The sequence below is a fragment of the Oncorhynchus gorbuscha genome, linkage group LG11, assembly GCF_021184085.1.
Source record: "Oncorhynchus gorbuscha isolate QuinsamMale2020 ecotype Even-year linkage group LG11, OgorEven_v1.0, whole genome shotgun sequence".
Classification (NCBI taxonomy): domain Eukaryota; kingdom Metazoa; phylum Chordata; class Actinopteri; order Salmoniformes; family Salmonidae; genus Oncorhynchus; species Oncorhynchus gorbuscha.
Genome location: NC_060183.1, coordinates 21,774,579 through 21,791,374, shown reverse-complemented (window position 1 = coordinate 21,791,374; position 16,796 = coordinate 21,774,579). Strand labels below are relative to the sequence as shown.

Below are 16,796 nucleotides of genomic sequence, written 5' to 3'. Positions count from 1 at the left end.
TCATTTGGGTCTAAAGGGCCAAACTGATCCTAGATCAGGATTCCTGTCTGCTCAACTCCTCAGTCCGAGCTGACCCAGATCAGGGCCTCTCTGGGGAGTCACTCCATGCTTCCCAAACAATTTCCTTAGTCACTCACGAGACAGCCCAGGAGACTGCCTGTAAATCTGGGAGCTGTTCTGAGTCAGTCTGTAAGCAATAGGCTTTGTGGCCAATAGGCCTATGACTTCTGGCTGGCAAAACCATCTTCTTTTGTGGAAGGATTTTGTGTGTGAACTGAGGGAATCTGTCAGAACTGAACTGGTTGTCTAGGATAAGAGTAGCAGTCGTTCCTGTGTTTGGGTTTTTCGTCTCTGGTTATTTGGACAAATCAAGATTTCTCAGGTGTTAGAATCTTTTGAATTTCGGAAGGATAGGGGACATTCGGCCTGTAACTTGCAAAGAGAGAGGGCTGAGCTCCTCCTTTCGGTTTCGCTCTTCTATTTAGCATGTCTTGCTAGAACGTTTGGTCATTTTGGATGGTCACTCATGAGACTGCACAGGAAAACCATCAATCTGGGAACTATTCTCAAAGTCAGTCTGTGCCAACACTTAATATACAGTACACAGTATGGTCCACTGTATATGGGTCAGCTGGTTAGGGCATGGTCCTAGCAACAACACAGTGAGTTTGAATCCAGAGGCTACACAAATCTAACGTTGGTTGGCTTTGGATGAAAGTGTCTGGGAAAGTATATCATATGACATATTACACTTGAAATTATGTTCCATCAATGATTGTTCTTTCATTGGATGAGTGTTCCCGTCATGACCTCACCCCCCCACCCACCAGAATGAATGAGGGATATTTTAGGAATGGTTTCAGGATATTAACACCAGAGATATCAAGGGAGATAAAATGAGTAATTGAAGACTGCCGTTGCATAAAGGAAGGGACCAACGCAGACACAGTGGACAGATAAGAGACACCTTTTAATACTACGTGTAAACGCCCCTCTGAAAATGTGGGCACAATCAGAATGTGGACAAGATCAGGACCAAGGATGAATGTTAGCGCCAGGTATAAACGGAGCTTAAGACACTGTAAGACTAGACATCTTACTGATTGGGGCTTTAATGCAACGTTTCCCTTTGGCACATTTGCCATTAAATTAGATATTGACAGAATCAAAACTGAATTTGTCACTGAGCTGTTTTTGTTCTCCTAGATGTAGCAATTGCGCAATATATAGCTGGGTCTAGCCTCCTGGAGCAACTGAGGGCATTTCCTGTTCTGTTGGTTGCAACATACACAACCTGTTAGTGAATACTGTATTGTTCTAGTGAGATACATACTATATTGTCAACCTCTAGGCCACTGACTGGAGGTTCACAATGATTCACTATTCATTGCGCATGTATGAAATCCTGTGTGCTCCTCAGCTCGTTTCCCACAGACTCGTGCACCCCATGACTGCGGTGCTTGACACATAGCGGTTCTGCAGCATGTTAACAAAAACAAGTGCCTAACAGCAAGAGATATTATGAAACCATGAAGTACTGTGGAACTAATGCTCTTAGCTAGTGAGACTTTTCTGCTTTTGGCTTATCGTGCAATTAACTAGGTGACTCCTTGGTGAATTCTGTCTGAGTACAACTATTCAGTTCCACTCGAACATTAGCTTATCATAAAAAATGAATGATTGTGCTGTCAGATGAAGGAATGCAATGAATATGTAAACATTTCTTTGAGCTTTTCTTGAATATAAACAGTGCTCTCCCCTTTTTCTCTGTCCTACTTCTGGGCTGAGAAGAGTAGTGTCTGATAAAATGAAGACAAACACTATATTTGTTTAGGCACATTTTTATTTATATTACAATCAACAGTTTCCTAGGCCATTTGAAGAACAAGGATGCATTGGACTGGATTATTGCACATATCACAATAAGCAGGTATAATACGTACAGTATTTCATTTCAGGAAGCCTCTCTCACTTGTAACATTAGTAATATCTTTGAAAAAATAACTAATATCAATGTAATAAATACATTTTCGTTTAAAAAAAAGACACAATGGCTTGAGCACATGACAAACTTAAAATGAACATTCATATGTGCAATACCATGAGGCTCTCCCCCTCATATTTTTTTTGAAGCAGCCTATAAAAACAAGTACAACTGCTAGGTTTATGTAAAAGGGAGTGGTCTACTGTAAAAAAAATGTTTTATATACAATTATTGTTAAAAAAAAATTATAATAAAAAAAACACTGCGTGAGAAATGCACCAGCAATTCTATTCCAGCATTTTCCAAACCACTTTTCCACAGTGGTTGAGGAGGACATTTTGAGACACCACCATGTTGATGTTGAGTCTTCAAAGACATTCTCCACAGTTGACTTTAGACTCGGGTCCTCCAGGACCTCCTAGAGCCTGAAACAAGGACTATAGGCTCCTCCTCAAAGCCTTGTCTTCCTATGAGTCACCATACTGCTCCATGCAGCAGTCATCATCGACGTGGCATGGGGGGAGGCTTCAATGCAATCTTGTGGCTTGCTCCTCCTGAGGTCTGCTGAACACACAGGGATCAATTAGACAGCCATCTTGAAACGTGCCCTTCAATTCTGGTTACGCAAAGAATTACGAACACAAAATGTATATATATATTTTAACCTTAACTTTCCTGAAATGGAATGGTTTCAGAAGTTACATTTTTAAAAATCTAACTGCTATGAAGATTTTGCAAGACATGACTACGAAAAATGTGTTAGCTAAACAATTACTTGTGGGTATTTGCTGGGTACCTTTGGTGCTGTGGGCTTGACTGGAGGCACTGGGTAAGGACTGGTCTTGACTGGAGGCACTGGGTAAGGACTGGACTTGACTGGAGGTACTGGGTAAGGACTGGACTTCACTGGAGGTACTGGGTAAGGACTGGACTTCACTGGAGGTACTGGGTAAGGACTGGACTTCACTGGAGGTACTGGGTAAGGACTGGACTTCACTGGAGGTACTGGGTAAGGACTGGACTTCACTGGTGGCACTGGGACAACAGGCTTGATTTTCTAATAGAACAATATAAAACAATTGATAATCAGTTCATGATTAGACTGTGTGTGGAGACCATGTAGTTACTTGTTATAACAGTTGTTATACCATGTTGTTAACATGTTAGTCATCGTAATGGCTGGAATGACTCACCGGTTTGCTACTCAGAGTCGGCAAAGGCTTTGATGGAGGTAGAGGTTTAGTCTGATGATCAAATAAAAATGCTTGTATGAGTTTGGCACGGCAGAATACATTTAGAAGATTCCAGAGTTGATTAATATGATACATTTAGGTATTTCAATTGGCATAGCTCACCGCTTCAATGCGAGACTGTGGCTGCACTGCAGGCAAGCTCTTTGGTGGCTGCAAGAAAACATTTTATCATAAATATTCCTCTCCATTTAATTGCTATTTATTTTTCTTTCCAAATATCCCTAGTCTATTCAAAGCATACCAACCCTCAACTTTAGGCAGGCTATCTTTACGAGTTCAGCAGCTGTTTCACTTCTTGTTGCTATCAATATATATTTACATAGGAACTGAATACTAGTAACTCCACATAACAGGTCTGGAGTAGTGGTCATTTTGAGATAATGTTAACTTGTGGTAATGTAGCTCACCTGTGGAGGGGGCCTGGAAGGGACCACAGTGACAAACAGAGCGGTGCAGGCTTGTGTTGCAGATGACTCCATGAAGGTGGGTTGGCTAATTTGGGGGGGCTTGCTCAGAGGTTTGCCCTTCTCACCCCTCTCCCGGAACATTGGGTTCAACTGGCCGGAGGTAGAGTGGACTTTCCTGCGCATCACACATCAACATGTTGATTATGTACCAAATCATTTGTAATGACAACTGCGAAGTGGCATTAACAATTCGTATTAAAAATGTGTATGTTGGTGAAAAAAAACTCACTTTTTGGAGGTGTAGGTTTCTCTCTTGTTTTTCTTGCAGCACATCAGTCCTGCAACCAGGAAAGTGAGCAGCAGCAACACAGCTATCGCTGCTGAGATGCCAGCTACCACCCCAAACTGGTCTGCAATTTCAAAACATAACCAATCATTAAGATGTTCATGAACAACCATGCGTGTCACAACAGAGTGAATGAGGCGTACCTTGAGGCAAGTCTGAATACTTGATGTCACAGTAGGGTGGAGCCCAGTCTGGGTCACAGTGGCACTGTCCCTTGTTGTTGCACACCTAACAAAAGAGCGCACGGGGTGTGATTGGGTCCACACAATTCTAGTTGTACAAACGACTCGAAATCGACAGCCAATGCACTCACCCCATTGTTGTGGCATTTGGATGAACAGTCCTGCGTTTGACCATAGACTTTGACATCTTGGCATTTGTGATCATAGCAAACCTGTGGAAACAAAGAATTGATCACTTCATTTGCCCTCTCATATGAACACCATGAATTTGTGTCCATGAATTCATATAGGCCCTCCTGAGTGGTGATTTAGAATTCATGAACAGTCTTACCTCATTCACACCACATTTAGTTCCTGTTGGGACCATGTCCAGAGATCTTATCTTATCCTGGTCCACTGCTATGTTGCATGTCCCCCCTCCCTGCATATTGTAGAAGGCCTTCTGCCCAGTGATGGGATACTCATCTCCTCCAAAGCAAAATAGTGTTCCACATTTCATATTCCTAGGAGAAGAAAACAAATAGACTTAGTATTTGACGTCAAAATATGGCAACGTGTTTCTTAACAGCACAAACATATGGAAGTCTTGTAATATCTGTTTTCTTTTTGTAAATTGCCTCGAGGAGGGACATTGTGTGTGGTCACATTCGATGGGAAACAGGAAATGTCAGAACACAGGAAGTCAGATGGGGGGGCACGTACTGTGGTGTGCAGCGAACAAAGCCATTTTTGGTCCTTCCGCAGTGGGCTCCTTCATTGCCACCCAGGTTTAGATTAAAGCAGGAATCCGTGCCTACTTGTGCCGCTAGAAAACAAGAGAAAGGTGCGACAGTTATGACATGAATCCTTACTGTAGATGATCATCGTTGCACAATGCACAATGTGACGTTCAACCTGCACTGACCGACTGAGATTATATCTAGGCCTAGTTTTTTTTCTCTGGAAGGGTTCTGCTTTGTGCTAATGAAATAACGTCATGCGGTTTTGGATGGTTACGGCGTGTCAGAACTAGTGTAGTGTAAAATGAGTGGCTATGTACTTAATAATATAATAATAATATATGCCATTTAGCAGACGCTTTTATCCAAAGCGACTTACAGTCATGTGTGCATACATTCTACGTATGGGTGGTCCCGGGGATCGAACCCACTACCCTGGCGTTACAAGCGCCATGCTCTACCAACTGAGCTACAGAAGGACCAAAACTTAAAAACTTAAAACTTAAAACGATAAAGACAGATGTACCTGGTCCCCACAGTCTCTTGCAGTGCTGCTGAAGTGTCGGACATTGCCCATTGTAACAGTAGCCCCGACCATAGCTACAAGGTTTCCCATTCATCTGAAAGGTATCTTCTGGGCAATGCTCTGATGTTCCAGTGCAGTACTCTGCCAAGTCACAGTCACTGGAAGCTCTCCGACACAAACTGGCTGCTTGCTTCAGCTGAAGATTGAGAACAAATAGTTTAGTGGTTGAGGAATTGCTTTATTTGTACAGTGCTTCTCAAACACTACGCTCAAAGCGCTAACTTCAACACGAAAATTGGACTCTACTACTACGGCAAAGTGTATGATTCTTGGTTAGACGCCAAGTTTGGTTCATACAGTAAAAATGTTTTTTTTTGATGACTGACTATGCCCGCTGAAACGTCTGTGTACACTGTCCCTGATGCTCCGAAAATAATACAAAAAAATGGAATAATAAAGTTTGTGCAAAATCTTTTTGTGCGCGGACCCATTAAACCATTTTGTTTGTCTGCCTCTTACAGTCCCCTGACTGTCATATTAAGGAAGGATATGTGCAGTACAGTACAGGGAAACAAGTGCATCAGTCTGTTTCCTGGTATTATTGCTGCCATTTCAACCCTGGTTTCGCCGAACACTACTTCTCTTGTGGCTATGCTCTTTTTTTTCCTTGGTTGTGTGTGTCTGTCTGAGTGGTGATGAGCAGAGAGAGATCAGAGGTGGACGTTACTAGCAGGACTGACTCATTCAATCATACGGTGATGAGCAGAGAGAGATCAGAGGTGGACGTTACCAGCTGGACTGACTCATTCAATCATATGGTGATGAGCAGAGAGAGATCAGAGGTGGACGTTACCAGCTGGACTGACTCATTCAATCATATGGTGATGAGCAGAGAGAGATCAGAGGTGGACGTTACTAGCAGGACTGACTCATTCAATCATATGGTGATGAGCAGAGAGAAATTAGAGAAAGATGAAACCTGCTGGTCTGACTCATTCAATCATACGGTGATGAGCAGAGAGAAATTAGAGAAAGATGAAACCTGCTGGTCTGACTCATTCAATCATACGGTGATGAGCAGAGAGAAATTAGAGAAAGATGAAACCTGCTGGTCTAACTCATTCAATCATACGGTGATGAGCAGAGAGAGGTCCGAAAAATATTTTACCTGCTGGACTGACTCATTCAATCGTACGTTTAATAAAGCACCCAAATTTCCCAGGATTTTACATATGACCGAAAATGCACTTACCTGGCAGTTTTCACAGCATGCTCCATGAGCACAGCTGGATCCCTCAGTGAGGCGACAGGTAGTGGGGTCACAGCAGCTATTCTTACACTCCTAGAAGGGACAAAAATCACACCAATCAGTTACAAAAGACAAAATAACAATTTAATCTCACCAAATGTATAATTTAGTCAGTCATCCAAAATGTATAATTTACAGTGCAAACAAAGCAGTCATGCGTGTGTATTTTGTTCTTGCCCTTTTATAAGCTTTTGCAAAGTTGTATCATCCTTACAACAAAGATAAACCTTGGATTGAGTCAGTGGAATAGTGTAAGACGATATAATCAATGCCAGTGCACCTTGTGAGCCTGACTTACCTCCACAGTTCCACAGTCACACTCTTCTCCCGGGTCCAGGAAGGCATTGCCACAGGCAGCCCCCACATACAGCCTATCAGAGCCAGGCGTGTCCAGCAGACATCTGGGATTGGCTCTCTCCAGGAAGTCACTCAGCTGCTCCTGACTGCAGCCACTAAACAGCCCTGGGTACTCTGACCTAAAGGCGTGGGAATGATGGCTCACTTTAGAATGACTAACATAATAACTAACATAGGACATTCCTCACTGTGTCAGTGTGTTAGTGAATGTGAAACGTGTGAGTGTTTTTGTATTTACCTGACCCGACCTGCCATGACACAGTTGTCGTTGGACAGCGATGTCCCACAGGTGCAGCCTGAGGTATCATGGGACATGCCCAGGTTGTGGCCCATCTCATGAGCGATGGTTGAGGCGACGCCAATAGGGTTTATGTTGTGGTCCTGGTTGACTGCACCTGAACTTCCAGTGCACATGGCAAGTTTATTTGCCAGTCCGACAGTATCGCCCAAGAAATCTTTACCACTGTTGAAAACAACAACCAAATGTTGGAGGAAAGCTTTAGAACTGTCATTAGCTTTGCAAACCCCTCCCGAAACAAGACATTTGGCCATCGTTCCAATGCTATGCATTGAAAACAACATTTTATATGGATATTTTTTTTACAGCATATAAAACCAAACAATAGAATGGAAAAATGATTGTGATTAATTGCAATCCATTTCCTTCCACACAACACAAACACAAGGAAGATAAGGCTAACTACTCACGTGACAAACTGGGCATTGTCATGTTTTGCCCTCTTCAGAAGGTCGTCTTGGCGCCACTGGAGAAACCCATTCAGGGTGTTCTCAGGACTGATCGTGACGTCAATGTGATCCCTAGTAGTCCATATCTCCAACCCCACCAGCATGACACGGATGTTCAATGGCCGATACAACTAGGATGTAAAAACAGAGGTCTTTTCAATAACTCCTTCATTAATATAAGATATATGTACTAGAGGCAGGTGGGGTGAGGGACTCCAAGCTCTTGTTATTACAGTAGGCTAATTCAATATAGCACCCTAAGTACCTATAACTAGAGCCTGGACCAGCTCAGAGAAACTCCTTGATCTAACTATGCTCATGCAGCCATTCACAAACAAACACACAAAATGACTTCCTTGAAAAGGTACCTTATCAACATGATTGGCAATTTCCAGCATTCGACCTCGGGTTTTGCTTCCAAATTGTTTGTACTGAAAAAACAACACACACACATAGGTTAGCCTCCAACAAAGGCTGTCAGGAAACAAGAAAGAAAACATGCATCTATATTGATACATAACATAACATACCTCTGCATAGTCAGCCACCAGATACATCTCCACAAATCTTTGAGGCCCAGAGATGGGTTTACTTTTCTATAAAACAAATGTTTTAAAGAGAGCGATAAGAAAACATTGGACTCTTCTTACAAGATAAATACAACATACATAATCTGTGAACACTTTGGATGTGTATTGTGTAAGTAACCAAAAGGAAGCATTAGTAAGTAACTGCGTACCCAGCCTTTGGACTTGAAGAGGCCTAAGAGTCTGGGGGCCGGTCCCTGGTCATGGTCATAGACCGTGCTGTCGTTGGAGTGACCACAGCTGGTATTGTTGGCTCTGAGGTGCTCCTGTCTGTACAGAGCATGCTCCCCATCGGCAGAGTCTCCTAAAGGTTCAACCAGGTAGACTTTCTGCTCAGCCCTCACAAAGCCACTGGAAAAGACACATCAGAGGGCGGTTTTCGAAGTGTTGCATTGAAAAGCATGGACAATCAGTTCCTCCCCAATGAACATAGCATTGTTCCTTCAAACGATATGATATAGTACGAATAATCAACATCAGTAAGCTATTCAGTATAGAAACTCCAATCGTTGTCTTGGAGGTGAAATGGCACTAGAGCCAATGTCATAAAAGACAGGTACATTTCAAGATGTGTAAGACCTCTTTCAAAATTATTTCAACCCCAAATGTTTGTCATTCCTATTACACATCTGTGGAAATGTTGAATTTCTCAAAAGAGAACTTTGACTTCCAGTGAAATGTCAAGTCATTCAAAGTCATTCAAAAAGATCAGAAACTGCTGATAGAAAACAGGAAATATATAGATATCTCACTTACCTAATGCCAGAACAGATTCCAACACTAACGGATGAATCCTCAATGCCTTGAATATGACCATGATAATAGCAGTGGTCCTAAAAAATGTTGAGATTAATACAAGTATTGGTTGAGAGCATATGTTAAAATACTCTACACATTAAATCTGCATAACATACAATGAATCAAAAATGTGACAAACTGTAAGCTATTAATTTAAATGGCTTAAATACCTCATAATTTGGAAATGTTGTCACCCGCCTTCCATCTTCTGAATAGTGTGTTTCAGCGTAATGCCTCCCAATAAGTTGCCTATGAAAAGAGTAAGTAGTAGAACCGTTAATATAACTGCTACCAAATATGCTACCAAAACTCGTCTAGTAATTGGTGGACAGTTAAAAATGATTTACCTATTTTTCTCCAGATGAATAGTGTGGTTCTCTCCATCAATGGTTAATGCATATTGTAACTCGTCAGGATAAACCTAGCAAAGATGTTGTTTAGTTGTCGACAATGAAAAGCTATCCTGTTCTTTATAACGTCCCTCATCATTGGGATTTGAAATATTTCCCTAATTTGCAGGGAACCACTATTACCTAGTTATAGAGATATAACGGTATGTAACGGTATGTAAGCAAGCACCTGGTTTGAGAAAATGTTTCTTTTGACCCGACCAGTCAGTCTCTGAGGTCGGACTACATCGTAACGCTCCACATGATCCAATTTCCTTGCGCCCTTGACCAGTACAACTGGAAGAACAGACATCCAGACCTACTTTAACAATAATCTTTTTCTTATAGTAATTGTCATTGATTTAAAGTCTAGACTGTAGACATTGATCATACTACGAGCATCATACAAGTTATCAACTTTACAATGTTATAAATAGGTACTAAATGTGCTATTAACATTTGGGCTAATTAGGTTGCTGTCCTTACAAATACTTTACAGTAAAATACACCTTATTTTTTGTAGTTATTCATTATAATTATATATGATTATATGTGATATAAAGACCTTCAGACAACAAATATTAAACCATAATGATATATTTTCAATTTACCCCAATACGTGATGCACAACAGGAAAGTATATATAGTGTATCGCATGGCTGGAGCGTAATATCCCAGAGTTTCTCAAATGTGCTGTACGCACCGATACTAATTTGATAGTGAACATAGAAATTAAGCAGCTCTGTTCCAGTGCCGCCTCTCCATGACGTACGTTATCGCCAAGGGGCAGCTGTTCCTCGTAGCAATCATGACATCACTCACATATTACCGGAAAACCGGTCGAGATTTATAAGAAGGCTATAAAGCCACGCCTTACACCAAAATCGATATTTCAGAATTTATTAAAATTAGGTGAAGGTTAGGGTTAAGGTAAGGATCAGTTTTACGTTTTTTGCTAGTCGGTTTAAGCTTCAGCTGTGTCCTGATAGCCTCTTCCTCATTAATAGGGGTGAGTGGGGTAAAATTAGCCATTTTTACATTCAGCATCACTAGGTCAAGGGAAATAAAGTATTCTTTCCAACATAGATTTCAGGATGTGGAGTATCCATGTCAATAATCCAAATGAATGTAAATATAACAGTTTTGAAAACATAGCATGTCAAAAAGTGACCTCTTGGCACAAGTTACCAGGTATTGGGTAAAATTAATATAAGGACAGGGTCAATTGAGCCGCCTTCACATTCGTGGGCAAGTTCTCTGCATTTGAGGCAACTAAACCCATGAAACTGATCAGTGAGATTCTTGATATGTTCAGCAAGCTCAGACTCCATGTCATCAGGCAAGACCTTCTCTGCTACTCTATCAACTATTTTGCACGGGTACATGTTCATTTTTTGTCAATGTTCCTCTTCCGTGTCACTCAGTCTCATTTTTTTCATCCCTTGATGCTGCTCAAACGGACTTCTTCCCTTCACTTTCAAGAACCTCAAAGGGGGGGGGGGGGCAGACCCCTGCTCGTTTTCCATTTGTATACACGGGGCATGATGATGTCACTTTCTTCAATCTTTACTAACGACATGCCCCTGGCTTTCAGTAAGGCCAGTGTGTCTATTGTCTGCACATGACTCAGCACCATACACGTCAGCTTCTACAGCGGCTGAACGGACTGTAACACTTAACAAAGAGCTGCAGTTTGTTTCAGAGTGGGTGGCAAGGAACAAGTTAGTCCTAAATATTTCTAAAACTAAAAGCGTTGTATTTGGGACAAATCATTCATTAAATTCACTGTAATGAATCATGTGGAAATTGAGCAAGTCGAGCTAACATTAATGATATTTATGTCAATGTCTCATGGGTCAAAGTGGAAAAGAGAATGACATCATCACTACTGGTTGTTGTAAGAAGTGTTGACAAGTGGACTGTACCGAGCTACTACTAGCACACAGCCCAGACACCCATGCATAACCCACAAGACGTGCCACCAGAGGTCTCTTCACAATCCCCAAGTCCAGAACAGACTATGGGTAGTAGTACAGTAGTACATAGAGCCATGACTACATGAAACTCTATTCCACATCAGGTAACTGATGCAAGTAGAATCAGATTTTAAAAACAGGTAAAAATACACCTTATGGAAGAGCGGGGACTGTGAAGAGACACACACACACACACACACACACACGTGTTAGCACGCATTCTACACACACACACACACACACAGTATTGTTGTATGGTGGTATTATACATGTTGTATTGTAGATATGTAGTGGTGTAATAATGTTATATGATGTACCGTTTTATATGCAAGTACCTTAATGTGTTTGGACCCCAGGAAGAGTAGTTGTTGCCTTGACTATATTAGCCCACACAGCTACAAGGATGCACTCTCATGCTAGGTGCATGACCTCATATTGTAGCTTATAGAGACCCCAACTGATGTATAAAAGTCTTAAAAACAATCTACTTTGGTTTAGATACAAACATCATGAAACCTATACCACAAATGTATTTAACTTTGTGAAAATACATTTTTTGGTCCTAACTTCCTTACCAATTTTCCCAAGTGGTTTCTTCTTCACAGACCCTAAATATTTGGTCACATTAATACATTTTGTGTTTGGTTTCCTAGAAACAAGGGGTGGCTCAACTAGCCCTTTGGCACCCATTCACCCCTACGGTTTACTGTCTAAGGTGCTTTTTAAATTCTATAAGCAAAGATGACAAGGATAATGCTTGGGGACATTTAATATTTGTTATTGTACACAGGAAACACACAAAAAAACATGAGGTAAAAAACAAGTTACCCCTATAGAACTCCAGGTTCTTTTATTTCTTCTGAAAGAAATGCATACAGTTCCTGGTTATTTAATCCTATGCCCCTCTTAAAAAGGGGGAAACAACAGAGCCGGTTTCAAAACACATCAATATCTATGTTGATAGTTTCTTGAATCAAACACTAAACCGTTTTATGTTTGATACGGGGAGAAACGTCTGGGGGAGAAATGTCGCCTTTGAAGGTGGTTTTTATATGGGCAGGAGTAGGAGAAATAAATACATATTGCTTGGGTTTACCATCAAGCACACTTTGACAATGCTATGCAGCAGCCTTCTGACTTCTCTCTATAGCCATCCTCTCAAGGCGCTCTGTGTAGAACCCGTTGAAATCCAACCTATGGAATCAAATTCAAAGCCGTTTTTACTAGGACTGTAACTATCTTAGCATATCCATTCAAGCAACTATCTATAGACCAGGAGTTTCCCCACTCCGGTCCTGGAGAGCTGCGGGGTACGCAGGTTTTTGTTCCAGCCCGGCACTAACACACCCATTTCCAATAACCAACTTCTCACAGTGTTCAGTCTGGACCTTGATCAGTTGAATCTGGTGTGTGGGTGCTGGGCAGCAACAAAAGCGTGCGTAGCCAGTATCTCTCCAGTACCAGAGATAGACCTGTGCAGTAGTATACCCACCGGTAGATGATGTTAATCATGCTGTGCTCACAGTCGTTGGTGCTGTAGACGCTGAGCTTGTCCAGCAGGTCCAGGAGCAGTGTGCTGAAGTTGCTGTCAAACTTGCTGATGGTGGCTTCGAAGCAGGAGTCTGACTGCAGGGCGTCCATGTGCTCCGCTAGGAACTGATGACGGGGAACAACGACATACAGTTGAAGTCGGAAGTTTACATACACCTTTGCCAAATACATTTAAACTCAGTTTTTCACAATTCCTTTAATCCTAGTAAAAATGCCCTGTCTTAGTCAGTTAGGATCACCACTTTATTTTATGGATGTGAAATGTCAATAATAGTAGAGAATTATTTATTTCAGCTTTTATTTCTTTCATCACATTCCCAGTGGGTCAGAAGTTTAAATACACTCAATTAGTATTTGGTAGCATTGCCTTGAAATTGTTTAATTTTGGTCAAACGGTTCAGGTAGCCTTCCACAAGCTTCCCACAACAAGTTGGGTGAATTTTGTCCGATTCCTCCTGACAGAGCTGGTGTAACTGAGTCAGGTTTGTAGGCCTCCTTGCTCACACACGCTTTTTCAGTTCTGCCCACAAATTTATAGGATTGAGGTCAGGGCTTTGTGACGTCCACTCCAATACCTTGACTTTGTTGTCCTTAATCCATTTTGCCACAACTTTGGAAGTATGCTTGGGGTCATTGTCCATTTGGAAAACCCATTTGTGACCAAGCTTTAACTTTCTGACCGAGGTCTTGAGATGTTGCTTCAATATATCCACGTAATTTTCCTTCCCCATGATGCCATTTATTTTGTGAAATGCACCAGTCCCTCCTGCAGCAAAGCACCCCCACAACATGATGCTGCCACCCCCATGCTTCACGGTTGGACACCTACACCACCCGATGTCACAGGAAGGCCAAAAAGATCAAGGACAACAACCACCGAGCCACTGCCTGTTCACCCCGCTATCATCCAGAAGGCGGGGTCAGTACAGATGCATCAACGCTAGGACCAAGGGACTGAAAAACAGCTTCTATCTCAAGACCATCAAACTGTTAAACAGCCACCACTAACATTGAGTGGCTGCTGCCAACATACTGACTCAAAATCTCTAGCCACTTTGATAATTAAAAATTGATGTAATAAATGTATCACTAGTCACTTTAAACAATGCCACTTTATATAATGTTTACATACCCTACACAACTCATCTCATATGTATATACACTGTACTCTATACCATCTACTGCACCTTGCCTACGCCGTTCGGCCACCGCTCATCCACATATTTATATTTACCTATTCTTATTAATTCCTTTACACTTGTGTGTATTAGGTGTTGTTGTGAAATTGTTACTTGTTAGATATTACTGCATGGTCAGAACTAGAAGCACAAGCATTTCGCTACACTTACATTAACATCTGCTAACCATGTGTATGTGACCAATAAAATTTGAAAGCCTCCCCCTTTTTCCTCCAAACATAACGATGGTCACTATGGCCAAACAGTTCTATTATTGTTTCATCAGACCAGAGGACATTTCTCCAAAAAGTACCATCTTTGTCCCCATGTGCAGTTACAAACCGTAGTCTGACTTTTTTAATGGCGGTTTTTGAGCAGTGGCTTCTTCCTTGCTAAGCAGCCTTTCAGGTTATGTCGATATAGGACTCGTTTTACGGTGGATATAGATACTTTTGTACCTGTTTCCTCCAGCATCTTCACAAGGTCCTTTGCTATTGTTCTGGGATTGATTTGCTCGAGGAGACAGAACGAGTCACCTTCCTGAGCTTTATAACGTTTGCGTGGTCCCATGATGTTTATTCTTGGTTACTATTGTTTGTACAGATGAACGTGGTACCTTCAGGCATTTGGAAATTTATCCCAAGGATGAACCAAACTTGTGGAGGTCTACAAGTTTTTCTGAGGTCTTGGCTGATTTTACATTTTTTTTCCCCATGATGTCAAGCAAATAGGCACTGGGTTTGAAGGTAGGCCTTGAAATGCATCCAAGGGTACACCTCCAATTGACTCAAATGATGTCAATTAGCCTATCAGAAGCTTCTAAGCCATGATATTTTCCGGAATTGTCCAAGCTGTTTAAAGACACAGTCGACTTTGTGTATGTAAACTTCTAACCCACTGGAATTGTGTTACAGTGAATTGTAAGTGAAATAATCTGTCTGTAAACAATTGTTGCAAAAATGACTTGTGTCATGCACAAAGTAGATGTCCTAACCGACTTGCCTAAACTATGGTTTGTTAACAAGAAATGTGTGGAGTGTATGCAAACTTCCGACTTCATCTGTAGGTAAAGACATTTTCTGATTGGGATACAGAAATGTTATATCTGATAGATTGCACTTGAGACAGAATACAAAACATTCTTTGGCATCTTTACGGTACTATTGTATTTGGTTGTTGTTCTATGTAACATAACCCAGCTAAAACCCATGTCATACTTTGACGTTTTACCTTTGAAAGCCATGCTTCAAGTTGTCTATAGCAGTGAGTATCTGCTGCAGATGAGTGAGTATGTCTGTAGTTACCTTGGAGGTGAGCCTCTTCTTCTCTTGCTCCACGGTGCGTTCGCTCTGGGTGGGAGGACCCTCCATGGTACCGTGCTCCAGAGACAGGCGGTTCATCTCCCGGTCCAGCTTCATGCTCTGGGTGAAGCGCTACACCAGGAAATAGACACACATTTAATAAGGATCAGCAATGAGAGACACTGTATAGTCATACTGGGGGGGGTATTAGGCTACATTTCACCATACTTCTAATGTGCATGAGTTGCATGTATTTGTATTTAATTTAAATGTAATACCATTACGTGTAAGCTACAACAAGCTGCCTTGACATTCCCAGTTGTTGTAGTTTGCGTTCCACATCCACTAACCTGCATGCAGTTGGTGAACATGACACACACAGACATGAGCTTGGAGAAGATCTTGAGCAGCTCTGGGTTGGTCAGCATGCAGTCCTTCAGGCAGTTGTCCAGGAAGCTGGTGTGATGACAGAGCACGTCATCTATGTTGGAGGCCTGAGAGAGACAAGATGGACTATATTAGGGCATTCCTGGTCAATGCAGGGCGTGGCATGGTTATGACAGTGTGCACTAAACTGCATCATGCAGTTATTAGGAGCATATTAAATTCATGTAACATTGAAAATGAGGACTGGGAAAAAAAACGCAACAATCTTAGGTCAAAGCAAAGAAAATGCTTGTGGCTGACATTGGTAATGGATGCCAATCTACTACACTAGGCACAGAACAATTACGCCACAAGTAGCTATAGGCTGATACACGATAGCACTGAATGCTATCGAGGTGAGGAGCAGCCTTGGTTACTTTCCACGCACAGATTTCAGGTTGTTCTCCATGATATGCCAGGTGGGCTCCATGACTTCAAACATCATGTAGTACTGGATGTTCTGGACAAAGTTCAGCATGCGCTGTCTCAGGGCAAACGCTGCTGCAAACCTTCAGGGAGGAGGAAACCAGATAGCTCACATTAGAACTTGCTATTAGGAAGTTGGCACTAAGAGGAACAAACAAGGAAGTTCCGTCAACTCACCACTTAGCTCTGTGCAAGGCGTACTGCTTGGCTGTTTTGTTGCTGATCCACACGTTGCACAACAGCCTCTCGACATGTTTGCAGTAAAAAATGTGACGGAATAGCATCTGGTATCTCGTAAGCGCTTTCCTAGAAAAATACAAACTCTGAATCAGAC

At 41.8% G+C, this 16,796-nt stretch overlaps 2 protein-coding genes across 5 annotated transcripts in view; both read right to left on the bottom strand.

Annotated features, from left to right (window-relative positions):
* Positions 1 to 1,825: 1,825 nt before the first annotated feature.
* LOC124047586 (zinc metalloproteinase-disintegrin-like 4a) lies at positions 1,826 to 10,373 on the bottom strand. Of its 3 annotated transcripts, XM_046367903.1 has the most exons (24): positions 10,216 to 10,373; positions 9,795 to 9,901; positions 9,563 to 9,636; positions 9,386 to 9,464; positions 9,174 to 9,250; positions 8,570 to 8,768; positions 8,361 to 8,426; positions 8,199 to 8,261; positions 7,792 to 7,961; positions 7,322 to 7,546; positions 7,025 to 7,202; positions 6,670 to 6,759; positions 5,418 to 5,613; positions 4,875 to 4,977; positions 4,504 to 4,675; positions 4,304 to 4,384; positions 4,134 to 4,218; positions 3,934 to 4,054; positions 3,645 to 3,819; positions 3,340 to 3,387; positions 3,178 to 3,228; positions 3,007 to 3,041; positions 2,781 to 2,976; positions 1,826 to 2,548 (listed from the first exon to the last, which is right to left on the bottom strand). In XM_046367903.1, exons 1-24 carry the CDS (start codon positions 10,259 to 10,261, stop codon positions 2,486 to 2,488), a joined length of 2,700 nt encoding a protein of 899 aa, XP_046223859.1. In that variant the 5' UTR covers positions 10,262 to 10,373; the 3' UTR covers positions 1,826 to 2,485. The 3 variants fall into 3 exon arrangements, with proteins under 3 accessions (XP_046223859.1, XP_046223857.1, XP_046223858.1); XM_046367901.1 differs by having other exon boundaries at positions 2,781 to 3,041; XM_046367902.1 differs by having other exon boundaries at positions 1,826 to 2,545; positions 2,781 to 3,041.
* Positions 10,374 to 12,331: 1,958 nt separating this feature from the next.
* Positions 12,332 to 16,796, bottom strand: part of tubgcp2 (tubulin, gamma complex associated protein 2) — a 14,536-nt gene continuing 10,071 nt past the window's right edge. For both annotated transcript variants that reach the window (XM_046368923.1, XM_046368922.1), the window contains 6 exons: positions 16,640 to 16,768; positions 16,425 to 16,545; positions 15,961 to 16,104; positions 15,614 to 15,742; positions 13,073 to 13,236; positions 12,332 to 12,774 (listed from right to left, as the gene is read on the bottom strand). In XM_046368923.1, the coding sequence (XP_046224879.1) occupies positions 12,699 to 12,774; positions 13,073 to 13,236; positions 15,614 to 15,742; positions 15,961 to 16,104; positions 16,425 to 16,545; positions 16,640 to 16,768 (763 nt within the window). In that variant the 3' untranslated portion in view covers positions 12,332 to 12,698. The remainder of the gene's footprint in view (positions 12,775 to 13,072; positions 13,237 to 15,613; positions 15,743 to 15,960; positions 16,105 to 16,424; positions 16,546 to 16,639; positions 16,769 to 16,796) is intronic.